Source organism: Ambystoma mexicanum, chromosome 13 (genome assembly GCF_040938575.1).
Source record: "Ambystoma mexicanum isolate Mex_15411 chromosome 13, UKY_AmexF1_1, whole genome shotgun sequence".
Taxonomy (NCBI): domain Eukaryota; kingdom Metazoa; phylum Chordata; class Amphibia; order Caudata; family Ambystomatidae; genus Ambystoma; species Ambystoma mexicanum.
In genome coordinates this window covers 141,472,056-141,499,325 of record NC_090938.1, presented here as the reverse complement: position 1 = coordinate 141,499,325, position 27,270 = coordinate 141,472,056, and the positions used below count along the sequence as shown (strand labels likewise).

At 45.7% G+C, this 27,270-nt stretch overlaps 1 protein-coding gene across 9 annotated transcripts in view; it reads left to right on the top strand.

Moving 5' to 3' along the window:
* The window catches only part of ANKS1A (ankyrin repeat and sterile alpha motif domain containing 1A), an 855,968-nt gene that overhangs the window by 511,811 nt on the left and 316,887 nt on the right, over nt 1-27,270 (top strand). For all 9 annotated transcript variants that reach the window (XM_069633488.1, XM_069633494.1, XM_069633490.1 and 6 more), the window contains one exon: nt 2,604-3,247. In XM_069633488.1, the coding sequence (XP_069489589.1) occupies nt 2,604-3,247 (644 nt within the window). The remainder of the gene's footprint in view (nt 1-2,603; nt 3,248-27,270) is intronic.

The following is a 27,270-nucleotide window of genomic DNA, read 5'->3' as shown; positions in this document are numbered from 1 at the left end:
TTTTTAGGAGTAACAACACCAGAATGTGTAGGACTTTGGGCTCTCTTCATAGCTCTGTGGCTTACATTTCTATGCGTCTCTCTCGTCGGGATCCCTCTCTTGACTTCTACCAGTGCTGTGTCTCGATCAGGAGTACCTGCCTCCTGTTGGTGGTGTCGACGTTGTGATGAGCAGCCAGCCCGTTCAACAATTGCTAGTGGTCACCCCACCACTGAACACTCTTCCACTGTGTTTGCATTTCCTCAGCTTGCACACACTGGTTCCCCAGCTTTTCTCACTTCATGTTGTAGCTGCTCTGGTTTACGCTGGCTCTGTGACAGCCCCGCCTCCTTCTGCTCTTCTACGTACAGGGGGCTTCTTATGGTTCTCTCAGCTTTCCACCCTTTCACTCCGGTCCTTTGGTTTATCAGTTTTCAGTATCCACTGCATAGTCCATTGGAGACTTTGATTTAAAGTGATAACTTCAGTTTCTTGTCGCTGATCATGTAGGTTCACTTTATCTTCATGAAACTGATAACCTTGTGATGTATTACACAAGTCCATATCAGCCAACACTTGCAGGGCGTCAGTGAGTTCCTCACATGAATAGTAGTTCTTGTCCCTAAAGGTCTCTCCTGGTGAGGTCCCACTTGCCTCGACCCCTATGGAGGGTGTAGCGGAGCGGGCTCACCGCCCTAGCCTCACAGGTGGATGGGAGGGGCTCCCTGTTGGGGAGAAGGGACGAGTGCTCTCAATTCGGCACAACTATTTGCTCTACCTTTAAAAAGTAGCAGAAGATCTTGACATTTTTTCAAGGGAAGCTGGTATTATTGGGTATATTAAAATTTGCTAAAAAGATATTACAGGCAGCGCCTAGCAGGGCTTGAAAGTCTGATAACTTGCTGGGGAAAGCTCAGCCTTACCTGGAGGGTGGTACATCAAGTGACACCGTCCTAGTCAAAGACCAAGCAATCGATAGACAAAAGTTCAAAAGAAGATGAAAATTGAGTGGAGCAAAGATGCTCACATGAGAACCTATATACAAGGCATGCCACCATGTTCATTCCAGCTCTATCGAAGAGTAAAAGAATAATTTCATTCACACATGCTGTCACCAGCATACCGCTCTGTCTGATACGATACTTCAGAGTTGCATTTACTGCCACCTTAAGAAGCTATAAACCACAGCAAAAGGTACTGGCATAAAGTGTGCCCCTGTCCCCACGAAATGTGATGCAAATCTGTCCAGCGGTTCAGACTTTAAATGTGAGAGCAAAGTTTGCCCTAGGAAAAATTGCATGGTAAAAACAATGTTTAGGGCATCCTCCTATCTTTGCCCCAGCCCTTCACAGAATCTCTTAAAACTCTCCCAAAAAAAAGGTAGGTTGGTCTGTATTTTTATTTTTGTGAAGATTTTGAAAGGCGGCAAAGGTGTGTAAATCTCTCAAACATGCGTTACGCATGGAGAGTCCAACTTAACCTTACATGCTTTGACCCATCTAATGCATGTTAAAATGTAAGTGTGTGCGTGTATACTGAGATTTCTGTCGTGCATCACAGCCAGGCACTGGGTGAGGTTAGTAGGTAGAGGTGTAAAGAGCAAGAGCGATCTGCTGCCCGGTTTGTGTGCAATTTGGATGCAGCCTAATACTGCGTGCGGTTCTGTGAAGAGGCAAAGAGAATGTTGCCTTGTGTGCTCCGTGTGAAAGGGTGCTTTGGCTGAGAGGGGTGCGTGCCATTGAAGTTGTTTATAAAGGTATTCAATTCTGTTTGAAGGCAGGGATTTTAAAGCGCGCTGTGCAAGTCACATAGTATGTCTATTGTGTGTTTGGGTGTGAAGAAAGAATGTTGGCTCAAGCAGTTCATACCGCAAGTATAATTGTGTGTGTGTGTGTGTGTGTGTGTTTATATAAAGTCAACAAAGATCAAAAATTCCAACGTTGAGGGTCAAATAGCAATTGTCTTGTTTGAATGTGTCAGTGGTGTTTTGTGTTATGGGTTTGTTTCTACTTAGTAATTGATTTCATTTTTATGATGCCCATGGATAATTGTGATTTGTATGTTGGTAGTGTTTGCTATTCTACTTTTGTATCGGTCGACTCTGTATGCCTGTATTCTGTATGTTGTATGTGTAGCTTGCCTTGTAAATGGTTCCAGATTTTACAGGTGCATTCTTCCGGCCGGATCAGGTTTTTTTCCCTGTTTGGCAGCACTGCAAGGGAGTGGATGTGACTCGAAATAACTGTTTGGCCTTTATAGGCTGGCTCCAGAAGCGGGCGTCGCACCCCCCCCCCGTCCCTCCCTCCCAGTTAGCAGTTATCCAGCCATCTATAGCCAGACACAAGATTGTTTGTGCGAGCAGGCGTCAAGCAGAAAGTGCTGCTGGACTCCGTAAATCAGACTAGGATTAAAATTGAGCAACAAATTCCGTGCCTTGAGCTGCACAATAAGCCCTGTATGTGTTCTTGTGTGTCTGCCACCCCCGCTTCCCCTGATATCTTGCCCTCCCTCTTTCCTTCTCTTTTTAATCCTTGTTTACATGTGCCCTTGTCTGTCTCCTTCTGCTCCGGTCTTTTCGCCACTTTGCAGTCATTAATGCTTCTGTTGTTTCTACCCACCCTCAGTTCACATCTCGTCGGAAGACCAGGGGCAGCCGCAGAGAAGGAGCAGTGGACAGAGTCCGGATTCTCCAGAAAGCTCAGATGACACTCAGTTGCTGGAGCAGTTTTCGGGGCTCTTGCATGGCTCGTCGCCAGTATGTGAGATAAAAGAAGACCCCTTTAGACTTCTATCCTCTGTCAGTAAAGTTGCATCCGAGGGAAAAACGGCTGCCTCTGACTTGGGGGACACATACACCATGCAACTGGATGACACCGATTCTCATCCTTCCTCATTTCCTCAAACCCCAAGTCCTCCTGAACCTCAAAAGCAACTCCTCTACACATCCGTCCTTCACGCCAGTATGAGTCGCTCCGATACGGAAACCTCTATAACCGATGTAGCAATTTCACAGCCCTCCAGAGATGAGGAATATGAGGACGATGAAAATGGGGACAGCCTGAATGGTGCTATGGCAATGGGGCAGCACAACAGGCCCAAAATGGAGCTCAGACTTAGTCGAAGTTTATCAAAATCCGACTCTGATCTCTTAACCTGCTCCCCCACAGACGATGATGTGTTGGGAAGCCGAAGTGAGTCTCTATCAAACTGTAGTGCTGGCAAAAAACGACTGGAGAAGTCCCCTTCTTTCACATCAGAGTGGGATGAGGTAAGTGTGTTCATTGAGTGCTTTCTGGAGCAGTCCATGTTGCATGATGCACAGTGTTGGATATCTAAAACATGGTATTGCCGTTAGACCTGTGTGGATGTTTTTGGACCAGTAGTGTAGTTTTTGACCTTTTGATGAGGTTTTGTTTGTGGAAAGGTTCTTATGGTCGCGTACACATACTGCCAGCTGTGTTTCTGTTAAGGGCGGTAGCTGAATGAAACGCTGTGGCCATGGACATGCTATTATGGCCAATGGGTGTGTTTATTATTTCTGTGGATGTATTCTTTGAGACTGCATCTGATTGTGTTCTAGATGCAGTGGGGGGAGTTGTTAGAAATGAGATATAAATGTTACTTTACTGGGATTTTAGGAGATGGTTCCCATGTATCCTTTGTACTGTGGATGGGCTCTTTGTTGCTTCTGTGAGTAATGCAATGCTTGTGTCGGTTGGAGGTTTTGGCAGAATTTGAGGTTTCCTTTACGGGTGAGTTGTGGTTTGTATTTTAGTGTAGAGTTGCTGGCAAGGGGTGTTGCATGGTGCGTGAAGATATTGGGCAGGATGTGTCACTGAAGATGGAGCTTTAAGTTATGCTGGTGCAGAGTTCCATTACCTGATGTAACATTGCCACTGTACACGTTGCTGGGGTTCTGCCTTTGGCATTGTCTGTGGACAGAGGTCTCAGAATGGTCCAACAGTGTGTAGATTTGTTATACTGCCAGTCCATTTGTGTTGTGCACGAGTCTGGATCTGAGTGGAGAGTTTCTGTTGTGCATGAATCTGTCAGTATGAATTGTGTGTAGGGATGTGTTGGCTGGAAGACCTACTGTTCCATTGGTACCAGAGTGTGGAGTTGTTGAGGGTTTTTGAATCCTAAAGTCACAAGCCTCCCATTTCCTCTTCACTCAGTGGTGGCTTTCTAAACAACACCGCTGTAGTAGTGGGCCTTCCCATATTAGTCCTTTCTTGGCAGGACATTCGGATCGGACACATCCTATGCATTCCTGATGTAAGGTGTCCAGAAACGGTGCATTTAGGAAGAACTTTATATTTGAGGAGGGTGGGTGTAGGCTCTACATTGCATGGCTCTACCAGATTGTTTGCCTGTGATGAGCCTTGCGTGTAACTCTTGCAGCTGTTGTGCATATAATCCTTTTAAGATCCCAGGGTTGGAATGCGAGTGTGCCCCATGCACAGTGTGGTGAAACTGACGAGTGCAGCATTTCTACAAATACCGACCAGCTGGGGCCACCCGTTTCTCTTCTGTGGTAGAAACACTTGAGCGAGGCGGGCTGCTTGCGGGAGCTACGGGTGCAGTGGAGACCTGCTGCTGCTGCTGCTGCTGCTGCTGCTGCTGCTTCCCTTGCTGCAGATTTTTTCATTGTGTTATGCACATTGTTATCTAGTGAATACCAGTTGAAGAGGTTGCATTCTTCACATGTACTAATGCACTTTGCATAACTGAAAAAGGCAACCTTTTCAGTTGTAATTTGTTGTAATTTCCCCTTAAAAATGCCCATTAGTCAGGATCAGGACGCAATCTGCAGGATAAGCTGTGAATGTCCGACATCTTCCCTTCGCATTTGTAGCAACTCTTTTGAGTTGTATATAGCTGAACAGAAATGTAAACATAAGTATGGGGATTAAGACCCAATATAAGCCAACATGTAATGTGAAAGAAAGGCTGTGGGGGAAAACGATTCCACGTGATTACCCTACAGCAGGTGCGTGCAATATCATGGTTACGTTTTGATCACTGCTTTTTGCTGAAAATGTTTCTCTTTGCTTTGTGCTAGAACATGACATTTTGTGATAGACACTTCCCCTTGAGCTTCATTACACTTGCCTGTGCTGCACACCAGGCCTAAAAGTGGTGACATTTTTCTTTAATTGTTGAAAATCTTTGAGGATGTCCGTTTTAGACAAAGCACCGTTCGCATGCCCCTTTTTGGTATTCAGTACACAGGGACTGTTTGTCACACAAGCATGCCATCTTGGGTAGGAGCGCTGCATGAAACTGTACACAGTCTGTGTGGTCTCTTGTTGAGACTGAATTGGAGAAAGCATGTGATTAAAGGGAGGAGGAGGAGGGTGCTGACATTACTAGACAGCACCCTGTATATATTTGCATTAGTTACAACTTTGGGAAAAGAGAGCATATGATTCACCCAGTCCCAGGATGTGCAGGTATGTTTTAGGAGTGGTCTTTCTTTCTTTTTCTTTTTTTTTTGTTTTTTTTTTTTGTTTTTTGAGGCACCGTTTAGTCAAACATTTTATTTGTGGTGTCATAATTTCTTTACTAAAATGTTGATTCTTTTAGAATCTAAAACAGTTGCCATAGTTGTTCGGAGGTACCAGCAAATCTAAGCACAAGGTTGACTTTTCATTCTTCAATAGATACATCCAAAGGATATATCCCCATCTTTAGGGCAGAGCTTTAATAGGAGCAGATATGGGTGCCCCCAAAATGATTTTACAAACTGTCCCGAGTTTAATCAGGGATCCTCTTTCCACACCCTGGGCAGCAACACATACAATGATGAGAATCCTTGTTTATAAGGCCTTCTTGGAACATTAAACTGACTCTCAAAGTCCACAAGCATGTCCTTCCCTTTTACAATCACCATCCTTTTCTGTTTCATCCATTATAAACATAGTACCATTGATGGCTAAATACTTTAGGTCTCTTCCCCTTTCCTCCATACTTATGGGGCCTTCTCCATGCAGATGACAGGACTGGTGCATGTTGCTCAGCAGCAGGAATACAAATTGTACTGTGGAGAGGGCACAACCATGCACATTGTATTTGACTGGTTCTGCTTTGATTGCTGTCATCTCGAGCAGCTTTCTTGCATCCCCCAACCTATTTGAAAGTTGATGGGGTAGGAGCTACAGAGTCTCAACCCTCGGTCCACACCTGAGGGTGGTCATTGTCTCATGTTTGCAATCTTAAAAATAGTGTTTGTATGGCAAGTTAGAGGGGTAATAAGTTGATTTAACAGTGTTTTACAGCGACATGGGCTCCAAATATGATCCACCTGCCGATGTAAATCACGGTAGCTTTATGACCTACGATTGGCTTTTTACATGTTTCCAGATGGCATCCTCCCAAATAGTAAATTGGGTCTGCCAAGCTGGGAGATGGGATAATAACCTGGTCTAAAATAGACTCGTCCCACCCAAGCCAGTGGATGTCGGACCTGGAGGCAGTTTCGCGAGGATCCTCAAGTGTCACCACCTTGGTCACTATCGCATGGCAGATGACCATCACAGAGGCACAGCATAGGCCTGTTTGGACGTTCTAGATGCTGCACTACCCCAGTTCACCAGGGCAGACCAGTCGAAAACCTTTAACCCTGACAACCAGTGTGTGACTCTGCCGTGCAATACTGATGCACCCTCTTCTCCACTTGATGGATCCTGCAGTTTCCTTTACGCAGAGCTTCCATGAGAAAATACCTCTTCCCCTTTAAGGGAATAATTACTAGCCTCTCTGCAATAGTGCAAAGTATTTTGAAACTGTTCTCACCTTCCCCCGTCAAAGAAATGGTGTTTGCATTTCTTGCGGGGCCTGCAATTAACACTGCAGACTTTATTTCCAGTCCACAACTACTTGAATGCATGTAGAAGAGTGTCAGAAACTATGTTCTCAAGCAAGGGATTCTCATGTTGGTTATACAGCATTGCTGGTTTACCATGTTCCTAATATAAATATAGATCTGGTACCCAGTGTCTTTCTAGCCTCTAAGGGTACACATTGAAAAGAGGAGTTACAAAGCTAAACTCTCATCGAGCTCAAGTCACCCACTTCAAGCACATATCCCCTTTAAATCTTGAGCATCATATACAGGGCGGTCACCATCAAGTCTGCAAGCTACTGAGCAGCTCAGCATTGTAAAAGGACATCGGCAGACTTAAACTGAACGGGTGCAGGCAAGAATGAACCAAAAGACTGGCCAGCTCAGTCTGTGCTCCAGGTCCTCCTCCCTGCCAACATCATATTTTTTGCCTTGTTCCTACATTTCAGGAAGGAGCAGAAGACCCTCTTCTTCAAGGATTAACTCCTCCTTGGTGTCAACTGCCTTCCCTCCCCGTTGTTAGTTTTCCGCTCCCTTGCCATCTACTTCAATCACTGTGAACTTCCTCATGAGCGAGGGAGCCAGAGCCTGGGGTGAGGGAGCCGGAGACTGGGTGTTTGTTTATTCATTTATAATGCGCACCAGACCCGGGGGTATCGGAGCGCAGCAATTCACAGGACATGCAAGGCTTGGAGTTACACAAAATGAGCAGAGGTAGTACACATACAGAACAATAATCGGTCAATAAATACACTGAAGAGAATATGCAGATATGGTACAAGAGTATAGATCACACACAAGCGGGCCTTAAAGATCAGTAGACTTGAGCCAGTTGATGTAGCTAAGTCTAAAATTCAGAAAGGGTTTATCTTCTCTAATTGGGGGTGGCAGGGCTTTCCAAAGTTGGGCCGCTTTGACGGGGAAGCTGCAGCCCCCAACCTTAGAGAGCTTAAATCTAGGGATGGTGAGGCAGTTGGTGTGGACTAGTCTCGTGGGTCTGATGGATGTTCTCCTGGGAATTTGTCCGTGACATAGCTGGATGGCAGCATTGTTCAGTGCTTTGTGGGTAAGGGAGGCAGTTTTTAGCTGGATTTTGTAAAAGTTTGAGAGCCAATTATTTTGACGCCTAATCTCAGATATGTGATCGTCTAGCCACACTGAGGGCCGCTCTTAAGGCATTGTTTTGAAGCATTTGTATCCTCTGGATAATTGATTTGTTGGCACCAATGTAAAGGACGTTAAAATAGTCCAGTCTAGAGAGTATGAGGGCTCTGGCCAGGACAGGCAGGTTAATGCTATCGCTTCCTCTGCAGCGTATCACTCCAAATTGATCAATGCTGTCAGGCCATTCCTGACCCAACAAAATTGCATTACCATAGCCAGAGCCATCATTGGCTCCATACTGGACTATTGCAATGCCCTCTTTATCGGAACCTCCAAAAGAAACCTGGCTAAACTCCAGATAGCCCAGAACAATGCCTTAAGGGCCGCAACAGGCATATCACGTAGTGATCACATCTCTGTGGTCAGAAGGCAGGTACACTGGCTACATATCAAAGAAAAGGTTATCTTCAAAACACTTGCTTTAACACACAAATGTCTTCACGGTCTCGCACCCACGTATCTAGCACAAAGGATCTCCAGACAAACAACCTCCAGACACTCCAGGTCCGCCTACGCAAACCGCATCATGGTTCCTCACACGCGGAGAGTGCGTGCTGGGGGCTCGAGCTTCCCAACAATGGCTGCTACGCTCTGGCACAACCTCCCGAACCAGATAAGATTAATTGAATCTCATGCTGCCTTCTGCAAGGCTTTAAAAACGAGGCTCTTTGTCTAGAGGGCTTATCCCATGTGCGATCTTTGACATATGCTTCCTCACGAATCTGTCACACTATGCAATGTAAAATACTATTGTCTCTGTAATGTAACCGTGCAAGCAAGTGCCTTTAAGTTTTTTCTTGGGCCGCTTATTGTAACCCTCAAGCAAGCCTTCTTAAGTATCCTTGATAGCGCCTTGATGCCTGTGGGTTGCAGTGTGTTCTACAAATCCAAAAAAATAAAATAAGGAATAATGCAGCTGTCATGAGAGAAAAACGGTTTGCTGGTTCTTATGAGCTTACAAGTGTAAGCAGTGGCAGAGGCCATGGCATTCACTTGTTTGGTGAAGGAGAGAGTGGAATCTAAATGGAAGCCAAGGGTCTTTATATCCTTGGCCACTTAAATGAGGTTACCATCGATTATGAAGGAGGAATAATCCTGTCCTAGTTTACTGATGTTGGTGTGGGTACCCAGGATGATCAGCTCAGTTTTGTCATTCAGGCATAGACCATGGGTCGCCATCCATGCCTGGGTGATGAAGTACTCTATTTACCAACGCCAAATCCTTAACTTAATCCCCAGAAAGTGGGAGGAGTATCTGAATATCAGCTGCATAGTTAGTGTAGGTGATACCAAGATGGTCCAGATCGTTGAAAAGAGGCTTGGTGAATATATTGTACAATGTGGGGGAGACAGATGAGCCCTGAGGCACCCCACACGTGATAGGGTCTGCCACTGCTGAGGGGGAGAAAACCCTCATAGTCCTATCACTCAAAGACTCAATCCAGACTATAGCCTCTTTGGAGAAGCGGGCGGCTGATTCTAGATGGCTGCATAAGACCTTATGGTCCACAAGGTCGAATGCAGCCGAGAGGTCAGGCAGTAGGAGGACTATTTTCCCTTTATCTCTTAGCTCATCGACTTGGATGTTCAAGTTAATTAGGGCAGTCTCCGTTCTGTGTGGGGGGCGGAAGCCTGATTGTCGAGCACCTAGGAGTTTGTGAAGTTCTAAATACTTTTGGATTTTAAGGTAGGCTACATTGTCAAGTATTTTTTGCAGGAACGGTACTGTTGTAATGGGATGGTAGTTGGTGAGTATGAGTGGGTCAAGGGTTTGCTTTTTTAGCAGAGGGAGCACCCAAGATTGTTTAAGGTTGGTGGGGATGGTGCTGGATGCGAATGAGGTATTGATAAGTTTGGAAATAAAAAGGGCAAGATCTCTTGCAGCATCCTTTAGGATCTGGGTTGGGCAGAGGTCACCATGGCAATTGGATGACTTGAATACAAGGATAACTTTTTCTACCTCAAAAATTGCTGTTTTAGTGAAGTTGAAACGGGCAGGGGAGTCAGGTAATGTTTCCCTAAGGGGGAGGTCAAGGGTAGTGTCATTAGGATATGCTAGAGAATTTAGGGAGGCTTTTCTTAGGGCTATTTTATTTTGGAGGGTGGTTACTTTGTTGGGGTGCTTGTTGTATATCTGAACACCAGGTTTTGTCTTTAGTGCAGATGTCTGGAGTTGAGGTAGGGACTCTAATTCCTTTAGGATGGTGAATAATTCCTTCATACTAGAGTTAGAGATACGTTTATTGTAGAAGTTACGTTTGGCCAGGCAAATTTCTTCTTTGTGTTGGGATGAGATTTCAGTTAGTTTAATTTTATTAGCCTCTGAAGGGAGTAATCTCCAGGAAGTTTCACAGCTCCTCTTTAATTGGCGCAAGTTATTTAGCAGTGGAGTGAACCACTTGTTCAAGTGAGTTTTGGGCTTACTATGTCTAAGTTTGATTGGGGCAATAATATCCAACGAGGTGAGCATGATTTTATTGTACTCATTAACAAGCGTTTCTGGATCAAGATTGTCAGCAAGCTAGTTAAGGGTATGGAGAATGGCAGGGATCACTTTGTCCACTGTGATATTCTTTTTATTCCTTGTTGGGCAGGGTGGGCAGTGGAGGTAGCTAAAGGGAATGGTCTAGTAGTTGTTCGTGCAAAAGACAGGAGGAAGTGGTCTGTTCAGGGTAGCGGGGAGATGGAGGTGATGTTGGAGGTACAATTGTAATCAGCTACCCAATTGAGGGTTCTCCCTTTGTTATGAGTGGGTGAGGGAGGCAGAGGCTGGGTGAGGGAGACTGAGATGGAGACTAGGTGAGGGAGACGGAAGCTAGGTGAGGGAGATGCAGACGGAGGCTTGATGAGGGAGCTGGAGACGCAGGCAGAGGCTGGATGAGGGAGCTCGATACACAGGCTGGGTGAGCCAGAGTGAGCCAGGCGTGCTGGGTGAGTGGTTAGAGTTAAGGAAATAACAGAAAGGGTGGTAATATAAAGACGATGAAGGTTGGAGGAGCAAGTAGTAAAATCTAAAGGGAAAGGAGGTGATGACATCAGAGGTGGAAGGTGACACAAGAGGTATCAGCGGTGGAAAGATCTTGGAAGAAAGACTACCTACCCCATGATGGAGGTGGTATAGAAGAGATTGAAAATGTGAAAACAGCAGACCAAAAAACTGATCAGACAAGGGTAACCTCCCTAAATGTGTAGGCCTATGCAAGAACATATGGAGAGTGACCGAGAACCAACACGTACACTGCAAGAGCAGCCCTAACCCAGCCAGATGGTAGGAGGAAGAATGAGTGAGGGGCGGGGGTTGGGTGGGGTGGTTTGGTCGGGTAGATCATTCAGATCAGGGATGTGGTACCAGAGAAACAGGAGGTTGCTCAGGCACAGCAAGAGTCCACGGAACCATGTATAGCCTATCTGGCGTCCATTCCCACTGAGCCATCTTCCCACAAAACTTTACAACAGAGTGATTTGTGGTATGCGGGTCCCTAGAAAGACTGCATCTGGTTCAGACCAATAGGATTTCATGTCAAAAAAGCCTGCAATGCTAGGAAGTGATGAAGCAACACCTTTTGGAACTGTATAAACTGGGACTGCTTCAGAGACTGGGAAGGCCTAGAATCTGGACTCTAGTGAGAGGATATTTGGACGCACACCTTCTTGCACTTCTACTGAACATACAATTAGAAATCTTCTCTTACAGCCAGTTGCCACCGTCTCCAGGTAGGAAACAATTGTGATAAATTGATTTGCTTTGTCTGGAAAAGCAAGCCCAAAATGTAAGAATGACCTGTCGCATAATGGCTCCTACTGATTTTTTTTCTTATTTGAAGAATTGACTAGTTTCTTTTCCTTTTACAGTACATGGCTTTTTTCTTGCTTTTTTAGTTGTAGTTATTCATTAAAAATGAATTGCTTCACCAAAAAGCACTATAAAAAGGGCATATTGATAACTGAATCTGTCCCTTTGCTGAGTGCTTTCCATGATAAATTAGTAAACGGTAAAGTGTTACAAGCACAAACATTTTTACTCCAGATGGCAAGTACCAGGATGGCAGCATTTCAAGTAGAGTGGGGCAGAGGGAAGAAACAAAAATGTAAAACTGACAATAGTGGGGAAGGAGCTAGAAGCACGAGATAAGTACAACATCAGTCAGGCATGGAGTAAATCTTCAAAAATTACAGTATTTATAGTTCTATAATACAGTGGTCATCATGGTTGGGCGCCATTGGGGTTGGAGGATAGCACTTTTAGACTGACTTTGAGACTCCCTCTTAAGACAGATGCTGGGTCATAAGAACTTTAACCCACTCACTGTTGGAACGTGTTTTAATTTCTGAGATGGAAAATTCCACTGAAGAGGCTCTACAAACCCAGAGTAACAAATGGAGTACAGTATGGCTCACTTGACCTTTGGAGCATAGAGTACATAGGGTTGGGTAGTCTGGGGAATATTCAGCTGGGTGAGATGATGGGCTTGTTCATGAATAGATTGCAAGACCAGGAGGAATTTGAATAGTGATTTTGCACATCGCAACAACCTGCTGGATATTGGCACATAGATGTGGGTGATGATGGTGGGAGGATGTAGCGGTTACGGGTAGCACGAATACATAATTTATTTAGAAGAGCATAGGAGTTGCGGGGGGAGTCGCATTAGAAGCTGCCTCATGTGGACCCTGGTGTTGATGATTTGTTACAGCAAATCTTAGATGGGAAGGTTTTTACAGATGATGAGCGAAGTCAAGCCTGGCAGTAGTAGCGATGGCAGGGAGCACTGATCGTTCTGGGCCTCGGCCAAAGAGCCCCTCTGATTGGGGGCCTAAGGTGGTGGGTTACGAAGGCCACTACGGTGAGGGGAACACTGGTATTAAATTGGATGCTGGGAAAATGAATACTTAAATCTTAGTGATTACCATTAAAACATCACTGTGCAAAGATTAATAAAATGTAGGAAACGAGTGCTGCTAACGGAAAGGTGGGGGGTGCGAGGGTAGAAGAGAGGAAGGAGATTATTTATTAATCATTGGCAAATAATTAAGCAAAGGTGGAAATGAGTTGGCAGAAGTGGTGTAGATTTAAGGGAAGGGGGACCAAAGAAAGACCCTTGTGGTAAAATGAAACACACCACTGACAACAGTAAAGAAAGATGGCAGTTAAGTCTACAGAGATATTGCTCTGATTAAGTTAAACATTGAAAGAAAAGTGCCCCCTTGGTGCCAGAATTTAACAGGCAGGGTAGCTTCTTGTGCAGCTCCCTCTCGTGATAGCGGTGCTTAGTGCTGCTGCTTGTGAACAGAATTGACATGATTGCAAGACTAAGGGCTGCCTAGTGGGGTAACCTGTCGCACACCCCCGCCCCAATTTATTTTAATAGTATTGCAAGAAATGTTTATCAAAACTCTCTTCACAACAGCATGGTTGGTTGAATGGGCAATCCTATGGGAGAGTTGCTTCTAGTACATGAGCAGTGGTGGGTTCTTATAAGGTGGAAGGGGGTTCTTTGGTTAGTGGGAGGGGGGGTTGTATCTGTTAGATGACTATGTATTTTACAAATGGTTTACATGCTAATATGTACATCAATATCCATGTGATGGGGAATAAAAGGGATCAGGTGGCGTGGGGTACAACAACCGATGGCTCAGAAGTGCATTTCAGGAAAAGGTGCAATGTTAATGATAATGTGGCAATCGTGAGCTCTGAGACTGCGAGGAGGGACTTTCCTCAGTCGATGAGGAGTCTGAACGGCTCGTTGAGATGGAAAAAACACAGATGGGCCTAAACTTTAAGTAGAGTGGATTGGTTGTGAAAGAGCCACTGCACAGTGCTCAGAGGTGGGTGAGGATTTGAGTAGATTAGTGTGCAGGTAGGAAAAGTGAGTAGTTTGTCAAGTATGGCAAAGGGGGAGTGCCATGTTCTGAGAAGGAGAGTGAATATTGGGGTCTTAGCATAGTGAAAAGCAACGATGGGTGTTTTTTTCTGATGTTAAAGAGGTTAAAACTGGCGGCCAGAGGGGTAGAATTGATGAACTGCTGTGGTTGTAGATTGATTGCTTACCCTTTACAAAGAAACAAACGATGTATGGAAGTACCTTGAACAAGCTTCAACAAAGGGGTATCTGGTAATATCCCCATACATAATGTCGTTTGGAAAAGCCAATGGTGACATTATGTATGGGGGCGGGTTGCAGGGATGTCCCCTGCTCCCATTGTTTTTTTTTAATTATTTTTATTTATTTTTTTTTAATCCGGGGTTGCAGGGCTTTCCCCTGCATGTTCACTGCCATAATGTCTCTGCAAAACACTGCGACTTTTTTGTCTGGTAACATTTTTGCAGGGACATTAGATTGAACCGACAAAGCCAAGTGGTCTGGTTTTATGCATGTTGTTTAAACCTATTATGTGTGTGCAATAATTTGTTTGCTGCGACTGCAGTGTTTGTTTGGCTTTAGTGTAATCGGTGAAGTTGCATTTTGTTTTAGAAGTTCCCAAGTATAATATAGTTTTGTTCAGTGAAGCATTTGACTTGTGGTGATAGCTGTGGTGTGTGGCTACATGGCTGGCTGTGGTGCTGCGAAGAGCAATGGGTAAGATTGCTGTGAGTTAGCATGGTTTGGAGTGAGCAGTGGTCAAGATGGCAGGAGATCATGGATGATGGCAGTGGTTTTTTTGGTGTTCAAGCTTACCTGAACCCAACCTGGACAAGTGATTTCCCTGCCCGGGAAGTCCCGCAAACACGTTATTTGATATGCACATACATTTTTGAATTACGGCTCTGGTTTAACAATGTTTTTGGGACTCCTGTGTTCTGGTGGTCCCTCTTGCCAGGCTTTGCATGCAGGATACCCTAATTCAACTATCAACTTGAATCTGGAGATACATTGCTTGACACTGTTCCATCCCACCAAGCCCTGCCATGGATTGGACGCAGCAGGGAACTCTGGGCAATAATGCACGCTGCCCCTAGAACTCTGGTTTAACACCCCTTTATTTTGAAATTTAGATCAAGCTGGACTAGTCTAATGCCTAAAGGAAAAAGGGGAAACTTTAGAACTAAAAAGGGATTTCTCTACTCAACAGTGTCAGGCTTGGCTAACGAAATAAGTGTTTCTCCCGTTCCGAAACTCTAAATATCTTAACTTGATGTAATGCTTTTCTTTATAGGTCCCTTCCCCTACTGGTGAAAAACGGCTGTAAACTGCCTGGGAAATGGCTGTAGGATAGAAGACACAACTCCCCACAAGATTAGAGCCAGCAGAAGCACGCAGGAAGCCCGGTCTGGACTTCTAGCAATGCATTTCCCATCAAGATATGGCCAAACCACTACACCCAGCTAAGTTTGGTTTAAAATTCAGCATCCAGCGTGTCTGAAAACTCCCACAGTTTGGCAGACCTGCTTCTTCCAAGCTAAAGGAGCAGAGCGGCTACAGAAAGAGCAGTGGCAAAGCAAAACCCTAACTACCACGGCTCTTAGGGGCTGGCTAAGGCTAACCGGTAGGGGAGGTAGGCGGAAGGAGTCAGGTAGCCAACCATTTTGGCTGGCCATCTGGACAGCCACTCAGTCCAACCCACCCCACAGGAAGTGAGAGGGAGGGTTTAGGATCTTAGTCTGGTGTAAACCAGTTGCAATGAAAATGGAGGCCGGGGGGGGGGGGCGTGTGGGGAGGGAGGAACATTGTTACCCCAATGGCCACCAAAAACATACATTGGAAGGCAAGGTCCTGAAAACTTTCGGCGGCCTAAATCTCTATCAATACAATATCTACGACTTAAATTCAGATTGTGATCCATTTCAAACATGGTTATACAGAAAATGTTCATTCTATATGGGAGGGTCTTCAATGTTGGGCCGGGATCTGTTGCATCGGTTAGTACAGACACATATGGCCATGCAAATGACAGTGCAGACTACCTGTCTGAATCTGCTATTTTTAACGTCTGAACATTGGGCTTCAGAAATTGATCTACATCCGCCACAGATAATTACATGTGTATACAAATGGGTGGTTAAAAGGGTGCTTTCAACTTTGACTGGGATAATTCCATGGTCAATTTAGGCACTACGACAAATAGCCAGAACTTAATGGAATATATCCAGAATAGAGTTGATGTGCCAGGCTATATAAGTGCTTCTCCATCTAGATATACTCTGCGATGATATTTAAACGTTAAATTCAATACAGTGGGCTCCTTAGAAGTAGTCGGAGCAAGGGTGGGTATCACTGCTCTGAGGAGCTGTAGATTCTGTGGTGGGCTTGTTTTTGAAACGGGCGCAACACTTAATGACCGAATGTGAAAGTTTATACAGACTGTGCCAGAAATGTTGAACGTCTTCTATTCCCTCAGTTCAATTGGGCACAGGTCAGGCTGTATGGGAGCATTTTATGTAAGGCTGGATTGTCAATTTACTTTATTACATGGTGAAGCTTTGTGATCAACTTTTATTGATTTTAGATTAATTATTTGTGGTTCTTACATATTCAGAGTTAATTGGATGTTATGTGTTGTATAGAATGTTAGGGTGGCATATAAAGTCATTTTATTGACTAGATGTATATTTAAATTAAAAAAAGTACATTGGGTTACCAATGCAGTACAATGATTTACACATTCGGTAAAGCCAAAGTGTATTACAGCTGCCACCAACCTACTTTCTAAAACCATTGTAATGTTATATAATCACCCTACGTCACAAATGGGGCAAAGAAGTACTACTAGGTTTGGGAGACACATGGGCAATTCATTACCATATAACTTAAGGCAAGAAGGGTTCCAATAGCAGGGGAACTTCAGGAGAAGTCACTCTGTCCACCAAAAATAGGTCCGTAGTTCAAATGTATTGATGGCAAAAAGCAAAACATTGAGATGCCCTAGAATCTCCCAAAATAGGATTTTGGTCTTAACATTGTCATACACAGAATCCTCTACAAATCCATTGACTTCACTGTTCAGTACATTGCTATTCCTACTCCACTCTATCTTCTTGCATTAATAGAACGTCCCCTATCCGCTCCCTAGATCAGCCCCCCAGAACCTGCTTTGTATCCTCCGGATTTGGAGAAGCAGACATGGTGGGCGTTCTTTTGAGGCACTTACCCCAAACATTAGAACAAACTCTCAGTGGACATCAGGAATGAGATCTATGACGAAATATCCTCTTCTGACATTTATTTCGTTTATTTATTGTGCGTTTGTTAGGCGCTTATACAACAAGTAAATTGCGTTTCAAAGTGCCCACAGGGCAACGGGGGGACATGGGAATGAAAATCAAAAAACAATGAAAGATGGAGATGTAACTCTTACCCCCCCCCCACCTCTGTATCTGTAACTTACCTGAAACCGCTTCTGCGCTTATTTTTTAATATTCACACTTTAAACGCCTGTAAAATGACACACCTCCTTGTCCTCACACTCCATCTGTACGTACCTGCAGATACCTCATTGATTTAATAATGTACAGTTTCTTTTCTGATCCCTATATGTGCATCTGAATATACACCTCACTGTTGCTTTAACAATGCTACTTGTACCTGTTTTCTTACATCATTGAACGTGCATCAGCCATTACAACCTGGCACTTTACAAAACACCACCAATTGCCTAATACAATTGAGTTCTCTCCATACCCTTAATGCAATTAGGGCTCCAAGGCTTTGCTTCAATTGTTTGAAGCAGAAAAGATCAGACATTGTGTGACTCAAGAGCCACCATGGGCCACTGGATAGTTACATGCATTTAGTGCAGCTAGTTCACAGCTATTCATTGATGACTAAAGAAGCATCAGTTTATTCCGAAAACATGTGCTCTCCAAAGCGGCACCATGGGCTACGCTGCCACGTTGGGGTCTGCGTGGAGTCCTCCAACGCTCTGCTCTTGAAGTTATTTCTTAGAAAAAAACGTGTGCTTGAAGTGAATTTTCTCACTTGTATGGTGAAAACATTTGATTTCTGACAAATCGCGACTGAATAAAGCCAGACGACCCTCTTTGAGCAAAGTCTTAAATGTGGTCAATTGAATATTTCCGGAAGACCTTTTCACTGGACCAGTTTATGGTCTCTAAACACACACACCACGAGGTTTCCAACTGTAAACTCTTCGAAACGTTCTCATCTAGAACAAGGTAGGAGAGGACAAACTGGGTGTTAAAAGCAGAGTCTGAGCAGATGGCACCAGCGAGGGGGGGGGGGAATGCATGCGTAGAATAAAAATAGTTCTCTGGACACCATCCCTTCCCCCTTCTCTCCACAGTCTGTGGGGATAAAGGATCAGAATGTGCTAAGAAAGGTATTGGCTTTTGGAGCCACATGCATGAAGAAAGGGTGTTTTTACATGGTAGTGGTTGTGCATGTCGCCCAGGGTTTTTCCCACCCCCTTTCCAGGGATGACATCCTAGAAGTTTGGAGACCAGGGCGCTATGGGCTGGCTAGGGCTGAAGTAGTCACTACAGTGAGCAGCTTTTACTGTTCATATAATAGTGCCTAGTTTTCTTTTGTTAGATAATTGGAGATGATTTTTGACTCTCTGCAATCACCTTAGTAAGCATGCATGAGAGTCCTCATCGCTTGCATGGGTCTGTTGCTCAGGAATGGAATTCCTTGGCGTTTGAGTCTCCTACCACCATGATGAGCAGACTTGGTGTGATTGCCCTAATGAGCTCACTTGCTGCTGACCGCTTCAAAATGCCCTGTCATGTTAATAGGAATACTGCAGATCTAAAGGTCTCTCCAGCCAAATGTAAAAATGTATCTCATTAAACGGAGTGATCCAGCTGGAGAGGTAGCATTTTGAAATTAGATTTATTTTGTTTGGAAAACCTGGACCATGTTGCTAGTCTCTGATCGGTCTGTGGTTGTCATAGCAGAGGTAGCTGCCTTTGAGTGTCTTGCTGTGATCTTGGTGAATGTTGCTGACCCTCTGAAACCTGCGAGCCAATGTGCTTGGTAGATTGCTGTCAATGCAGTGCCCTGTGGGGCAGCTATCTCAGCCCTGAAAGGCTAGCTTTTGTTGTGTGTGTTAAGTGTTTTTTGTGGGCATTGCTTTGAGGATTAGCCATACAGCGGTGGTGATAGTGTGGTTGGTATCCAAACGATTGGCCTACAGCGTGACCTGCTTAGAGCATATTTTTTCCGCTGTGCATGCTTACATCTGTGTCTGGCAATACTCTATGCTTTGTGATTCAGAGAAGAGTACATTGAATCCTGAAACAAGACATCCACGCTCAGTCCATTAAGAAGCTCGAATCTTCTAATGGATAACAGGCCTTGCCAGAAAAACACTCTTCAGGAGTTCCTGCTTGTGGACACACTGCTTCTGTCTTTCCAGATACAATTACCTCATTTGTCCAGCAACCTCTTGCTGTATGAGCTTAAAAGGCCCCGTTTTTTCTGTGTTGATTCAAGCTTTGGGTTGCTTTGATGGCCTGTTTTCAGCTAATAAAGAAATTCATAGCCACACGCATTAAGCCTGCAGGGCATTGCAGAGTTCTTGGACGTCTGGATTATTGTAATTCTCTCTACCTGGATCAACCTGCCCATCGTCTCCATCGCCTTCAGGTCCTACAGAATTCTGCTGCTTGAGTGGTCTCTGGCTCCCCTGTATCGTGAGCATAGGTCTTCCGTTTTGGGAGTACTGCACTGCTCCCTGTTATTGGCAGAATTACATTGTAAGTACTGTGCATCGTTGATCATATCTTTTATGGCAGAGAAGCTGATTACTTCCAGCACAAATTTCGCCCTTCTCTTGCGCCTAGACTAATTTGCTCTGCCATGGCGCTCTCCATCCAGGTTCCACAGTTCTAGAGCTCCAGACCTGGCAGCCGTGTATTTTCTGTGGCGGTGGACTCTCTGCAATAAGCTACCGTATTCTATCCATCCAGGTTCCCACAGTTCTAGAGCTCCAGAACTGGCAGCCGTGTATTTTCTGTGACGGCTGACTCTCTGCAATAAGCTACTGTATTCTATCCATCCAGGTTCCACAGTTCTAGAGCTCCAGACCTGGCAGCCGTGTATTTTCTGTGGCGGTGGACTCTCTGCAATAAGCTACCGTATTCTATCCATCCAGGTTCCACAGTTTTAGAGCTCCAGACCTGGCAGCCGTGTATTTTCTGTGGCGGCGGACTCTCTGCAATAAGCTACCGTATTCTATCCATCCAGGTTCCACAGTTCTAGAGCTCCAGACCTGGCAGCCGTGTATTTTCTGTGGCGGCGGACTCTCTGCAATAAGCTACCGTAGTCTATCCGTGTAATTGACGATCATCTTGTGTTTCGCCATCAGTTGAAAATCTTTCTTTTTAATTTGGCACTTTCTCAGTTTCTCTATGATGGTCCCCACCCCCCCCTCGCCCACTAGCGCCATTATGCCCTCGGGCGGCCACTGCACTTTACAAATAATGTAACATAACTGGGTATTCAAGGATTTTACTCTGAGACATTTTCCCTTTTTGTGCCCTATGTTTTTATCTCGCTTAAGACCTTGTCCTTCGAAAGCTGCTGCCTGTAGTTGTGCGTTAATGTAAATAGCTCTATTCCTGCATCAAGAAATAACATTGAACGTTGTGAACGCTGGCATGCTATGAATTTTGGAATAAGTCAGCATAATGAAAATGGTGTTCTTGGGTGTAGACTTTTAAAACTTGATATTCAGGTTATATTCCATTTTGGGCAGTTAAGAAATCCGAAATTAGAACTTAGTGACTCGCTGATCTGTTCAACTGAGTACATGTGGTTTCTGTAGCATGAATATTATAAATACAAATGCTCTCTGCAGAAGTCTCCCTAGGGTGCTTTGTCCAGAATATTTGAATTTGCTTTTTGTCAGATTGGTAAACAAACATCTATGTGGCCTAATGAGTGATGAGATCCATTTGACGTCTGTGCTTCTCCTTCGAGTACACGGAAGCATAGCCAAGATTGTCTAACAAGTGGGGCCTGAAGGTGATGTAGTTGGGCCCGCACAGTGACATGAACATCTGTAAATGCCCACACTTATGCCTAGTGTGCATTTACAGATTTTAGGTGGGCCTCGCCCTACCCTGCACGCCTCTGCGAGTACACACCATTTTAAGATTAGTTTTCTGATTTCTGGTATGATTGCGAAAGAGATGCAGTCATCAACATATATTTTCTCTGCATATCAGAAGATTTAACCTCATTGATTACTGAAGAACCGTCGGATAGTGAACTGAGAACATGGAAGTGCTTCTTGTCTGCAGGATTTCACACCGGCATGTCATTTTTAGTCTAAAGAGTTATGCCACTTTTTTTGGGGGGGGGGTTTCTGTTTTATGTCCACCTTTATTTAAATTAACTGATATTTTGATAACATTGTTCAATAAATTGAGCCAAACGAAATATTTGTTGCGCATATAGTTCACTTGTTTTTAACAATGGAGTAAATGCACATGATTCCATTTTACGTTTTACCTACAGTGAACTTGCTGGTTCTCTTGGATAGAAAAATCCTGGCTTTGCAGACATTTTCTACCAAGAGACTTGACTATAAAAAGTATGCGGCTTGTCTTGGGTTTAAACATAAAGCATTAAGCTCTTGCAAGGGACAGAATGTCTGTTTATTTATGGAAGTTGGAATGCCTACAGCTTTGAGGATGCAACTAAGAAACGCATACCAAGGCACATTGCACTAGTGATGTATGTTGTTCAGAAATAAAAGCAGGTTTCATTTTCTTCACGACTGGAAGAAAAACTTAGCCAGTACTCACAAGACCATTGCAGACTGGAGTGACTTGGGCTACAAAAAGACTAGTGTCAAGTGCTCCTGTGCCAGAAAAGTAAAGGCCTGCAAGTTTGTTGCCTCAGACTACTACACCTGAATGGGCAATGCGTGCAAACAGTCACTTATCAGTCTTTTATTTGATGGAAAGGTTTAAGACCAGTAGACGGCACTTACAGTTTGAGGTAACAAAGGAAGGCACTACATGGGCAACATCTACCCGGCCTTGAAATCATTCTACTAGCACCAGGCCTTTGCTTAAGCGTCTTGTTAGTGTGTTTTCACAATGTTCTATGCAGCCTCAGTGAGGGCAAAGGCACCTGCAAAGGAGCTAAAGAGAATGTCCAGACCCTTGCAAAACTATCTGTCCAATACCAACAGTACAAGACTGGGCCCAAGATCCTGCTTCTCCTTTGGAGGTGTACCTCAGGACAGATACTTCTCTGAGGGCAAAGAACAAAGTGTGGGGTGCCTGTGTAGTGGATTTTTCGTAGGAAAAGGACAGATCTAGTGTTCTCTTTCCCCAACAAATGACCAGTGCTTTCAATGTTTTGCTAAAGGTTGGTTGGTAATGTCAGATTCAGTTTGAATTTGCAAGGCGATGAGGAGCATGGGGGTAATATCTTTCACACGCAGTCAGTGTTTATCATTTCTGGCACAAATTGGTAAATCATTGAAAAAACAAATACTTCCCTCTTGTTTCCTCCCCCTCCGGTCCCCACTGCTACTGAAACGCTGTGTATATTTCAAATTTGACACGAATACCTGGAGGCCATGCAAATGTTCTTGGTATAAATCCCAGTAACCTAACCGAAACCGGCAGAACAAGACCCCCTTATAGTGCGGTCATGCTATGCCGTATGTCGACACTACACCGAGGGAAAGGTCTTCTTTGCCAACATGCTCATCTGGCTCCCCACCAGACCAAGAAAGTGGAAAGCCGGAAACCGGAGGATAATAGGTGGGAAAGTTATCAGCAGATAAAATAAGAATGACTAGTTTCACTGTTCATGGTGAGATTAATGCAACAACCGGTATGCATTGGTGAAAATCCTGAAGCTTGTATCCTAGAAATCGAGCACACATGCACAAACTATACTGTGCGAGGCCAGATTCCATTCAATACCCTGATGAAAAGAAGTTGATTTGGTAGGAGATTCGGGTAGGCGGGCAGCCACTTGCCGGATGCAATGTAATATTTGCATAGCTTTCATTTTGGCACCCTCGCATTGTGTGGCCCTGCCAGGATAAAGTGGGAAGGGATGGGGTATTTAGTGTGCTAGAGTGAAAGGCAAATGTGAATCTTGTGGTGTAGTGTGCAGGATCGAGTCACTTGAATCTTATAAAGTTTTGGTAGGATTTTAAAGCGGTTAGTGCTCGAGAAACCTGGGTAGGTTTCAACCAGACGGGAAAGCCCTAGATCTATTTGTCGAAGTCGGTGCTGGAGGACCTGGTGAGTTGCTGGCGTGGCATGGGATGGGCTTGTGATGCTACTATCGGAGCGAACAGTGGCATTTCTCCTTTAATGGAGTATGCTGTAGGCAACTTGCAGCTGTGTGCAAGGGATGATTGTGTGTAGTGTAAGTTGGGAGGAGGAAGGCGTCAGTCAGTGGGGAAAGGGAGGGGAATGGTTCGTGAAGGTGAAACATTGGGATCAAGAGCATTGCTCTGGTGGCGTTGAAATATTTGTTTTTCTCCTTTGAATTGGGTTTTTATCAGGTTTCACTTAAGGGGTGCCTGGAGATCGACCTCAATGAGGCTCGTCTCCTGTATTTTTTATGCAGAGAAATGGTCCGTCTCTTTGAGGTTACCTTGAATGAGCAGTCTTTGTCGAGGTTTGATAGAGATGCTTACGTTTTCTTTGGCATGTACACTGGTTGTGTACAAATATTTAGGGTTTTAAGTTTTAAAAAAATAGTTTTTAATTACTCCGAAAAAAAGATTGATTTCGAAAAACCGCTATGTGACCACACAGAGCGGTCTTTCATAATTGAACTGTCAAGCCACTGCCGCGCCCGTCTGTGGCGTGGTCAAGAGGAAAGGAGCTTCCGTGAGGTAAGTGTTCAATGTTTTGTGTGTGTGTTGGGGAAGGGTCGGTGTCTTGGGTTAGGATATGGCTGGGTTGGTGGGGGTTAAATGAAACCCCGCACCACCCCCAATTTAATAGAAAGCTTGCCGAAGAGGGTGGAGAAGGCATCGACTTCTGAGGGTGGGGGGGCGCAGAGTAGGGTATTTAGGCATTTTAAGGGCTTCACAAAAACGGGTCAAAAAAACGGTCATTTTTGTGTTCGACCTTTAAAATGCAGAAATATCACATAGAACCGTATTTAGTTGTCTTGGATAACGAAGGCTCGTGCAGTTCTTGTTTCATTTAAAGGGTTGCAGAGCCTATGCAAAATGATAGAGGCGCTTGGCAGCCTGATTCAATGTTTTCTAGCACAATCCCAAATAAGTGATATATCCTTTAGTGGACAGTGTCTGTTCGGTACTCAAGTGAATCTGACACTTGAAAATAAGAATACAAACTAAAACTGCAAAATCAGTGGGGCTCTTACTATAAGAACACACATTTGAATTGGACAGAAATAAAAGCAGAGGCTAGAGACGGAGCATGCCATCTCCAGGGATTTCATGCCAACTTATGGCTTCATACTTCATCCTCTTTAAGACGGTAGTTAAACATTAAATGGAAAAGGGGCAGGGGAAGAAGTAAAGCAGCCCTCACCTGATAGCGACTGATGACACTGTAATTTCCACCCTTGGGGGTCCGTGTTATTTTGCTGCCTGGTGCCCAAAGAAAGAAGTGCCTTGCTGCGATTGCCCTCTCCAATGTAATTCACTTGGTTGGCTCCTAGATATTGCATTTTTATGTTGTAGCATGCACAGTTGTTCCTAGGCACCAACCTGTACTCCGCCCGCTCGGAAATCTCTACAGTGATCTATACTCTTAAGTCCCGTCCCCTTTCCTCCATACTGTATGGGCGTCCCTTCCAAGGGACGGGAGATAGAACCTTTTTTACCAGAAAAAACCTTCTTCCCCTTTAAATTTAGAGTCGTGGTCCAGGTAGCATGCGCTGCCCTCCGGCGCCACATCTCGGTCCCCTTTTACGCGTCGACGGGAACGTGCCAAATTCACCAGCGATCCTGGGTTTGGCTTCGGCCATGTAATTACATGCGCGGATACTTTTTCTCTTTGTCTTTTTTGTGTTATCTATCATTCAGGTACTCAGTCCTCGGGCGTCACGCTCCTCCCAGGCGCATGTCGACTTCTACATGGTTCAGCAGGTGTCCATCCTGCAACGGGCTCTTCCCAACTTCAGAACCCCATGCCCTCTGCATATGTTGCCTTGGCCCGGATCACGGTTGGCAATCATGTTTGGCGTTTGACTCACTGTCCTCTAAGGTGCTGAAGAACAGACTAGTCAGGTGGAGGGAGCTCTTCCAGAGGATCTCAAGCACTTTGTGAAGCATTGAACCAGGCCCAAGGTAGGGCCGATATTTTCCAGCGCACCCCGCAAGGGAGAGGCTTTCCCAGGGACTCTCCCGTGTGGGAGGGACCGGCCAGTGCACCGAGGCTGCTACAGCTACCGGCCTTCGGGTCCAGGGATCCTTGGATTCTCCCGGGCTCAGTGTTAAGGGACCGGAAGGTTCTTGTACCGGGGCTACACTCGAGGGGCTACGTCCCTTTCACCGGCACAATGACCGAGGGGCTACGCCCTAACACCGGCAATACGTGTGAGGAGCTACGACCTAATACCGGCAATACGTCCGAGAGTGCGCCTCAATGCAGCTCTAGCGACCCCCGGGTCGAAGGTGTCACACCTACCTGGCCCGAGGAGCAGAGTAGGCCTCGTGATCCACACGCAAGACTCTTGGATGAGGCCAGGCCCAGTGGGCAGAGCAACAGGTCTCGTGCACATGGCAGGCAGCTCGACAAAATGTCCGCCGCGCCAGATAAGGGCACCCGTCCGACGCCATTCCACATATTCGGCGAAGAACGAGTGTCAAGGTGGGACTGGCCTCAACCAGGTACGTGGCCTACAGTCTACCCTTCATTTGCGCAGAACAACTTTCCTTTGCGTCCAAATGGACAGGGTACGCAGTGGCTCCAGCAGCCCCCCGCTACCCTGTCGGTACCTCCTGCCACATCTTTGGCCAGTGAGGAGGTGCTCTTCGAGAAGTTTCTCGGCCTCATGAGGTTTCCTCAGATGGCGGTTATCAGACGCCATCAGGGAAGTCATCCCAGACATGCTAACTGCACCACAGACTCCTCCATCGGGCCCTCAGGCCCCAGTGCAGACGCCTCCTACTTCTCCACAGCCACCTCTGCCACCTCTTCGGCCTCCAGCTGCGGTCTCTGTACCCCAACCTCGGGCACCATCTACTCCTCCTCCTACACAAGATCCTCAGGATACGGACGAGGAGGAGGATCCCGACACTCCATCCTCAGCCGGGGCCTTCCATGAACATCTTGCTGGCCTGGCGGAGTACCTGGGCCTTCCCCCAACCCGAGGTCGAACAGCCGGCAGAGGGGGTTCTGGCTGAAGTCATCACGAGACGCCCCTCTGCCAACACGGGGATTCCACTGCAAACCGATGTAGTGTCCCTGGCCAAGAAGGGTTGGCTCAAGCCCCACTCGGTCTAGCCAGTCAACCGACGCCTGGACGCAAAGTACAGGCCGATGGAGGGGGATACTCTTGCTCTCGACCCAGCCTCAGCCACACTCCTTGGTGATCGCTGCAGCATCACTATACTCCAAGCCTCAGTCGACCTCAGCCTCCTCTGCGGCGATGCTAGGCAAGGAGAAGATCTTGGAGGCATACGGCAAGAAGATCTACTCCACGCCTCCATGCACCTGCATCAGGCCAATGCAGATGCCATGCTGGCTGCTGCCAACCAACGGTTATGGTCGGAAATTGCGGACTTCTTCCTGGAACTGCCACCCAGTGCCAATCATGCTTTAAGGCGGGGCTAGCGGAAGACAAGCTTGTGGTGCATGACCTCATGGAATCCACAGTGGCTCATACCGATACCTCAGGCCGGGCCATCTGCATTGCCACAGACATGAGAACAGCGTGGCTCTGAGCAAAGAAATTCAACCCAGATGTCCAGGAGCGCATTCTAGATCTACCGTTCGAGGGGGCGGGGGTGGAGAACCTCTTCTACTCTGCTACGGAAAAAGAGCTGGACAAGAACAGCAGCTCACAAACGGCGAGGTCTTTATCCATTCTTACAAAGATCACACCCAAATCGTACACCCAATCTCAGCAGCGCTCGGAAAAGGGTCGTACATATGGAGGGTTCCGCGGCTTCCAGGAACGCAGATCCAGGCAGCCGGACCGCTTGCCGTCTCAGAACCAGTGCAACCAACAAAAAGGGGGCGGGGTTAAGGGCTTTTTCCAGTCCCCCCTCCTCGGCATCAGCCTGCGAGGGTAAGAAGGCATGACACGCCCCTTCGGGTCCACGTGTCTCCGGTGGGGGGCAGGCTTGCTCTCCATGCACAATTCTGGCACCAGAATTCCGCGGACCCCTGGATCATCTCCGTAGTATCAACTGGGTACAGC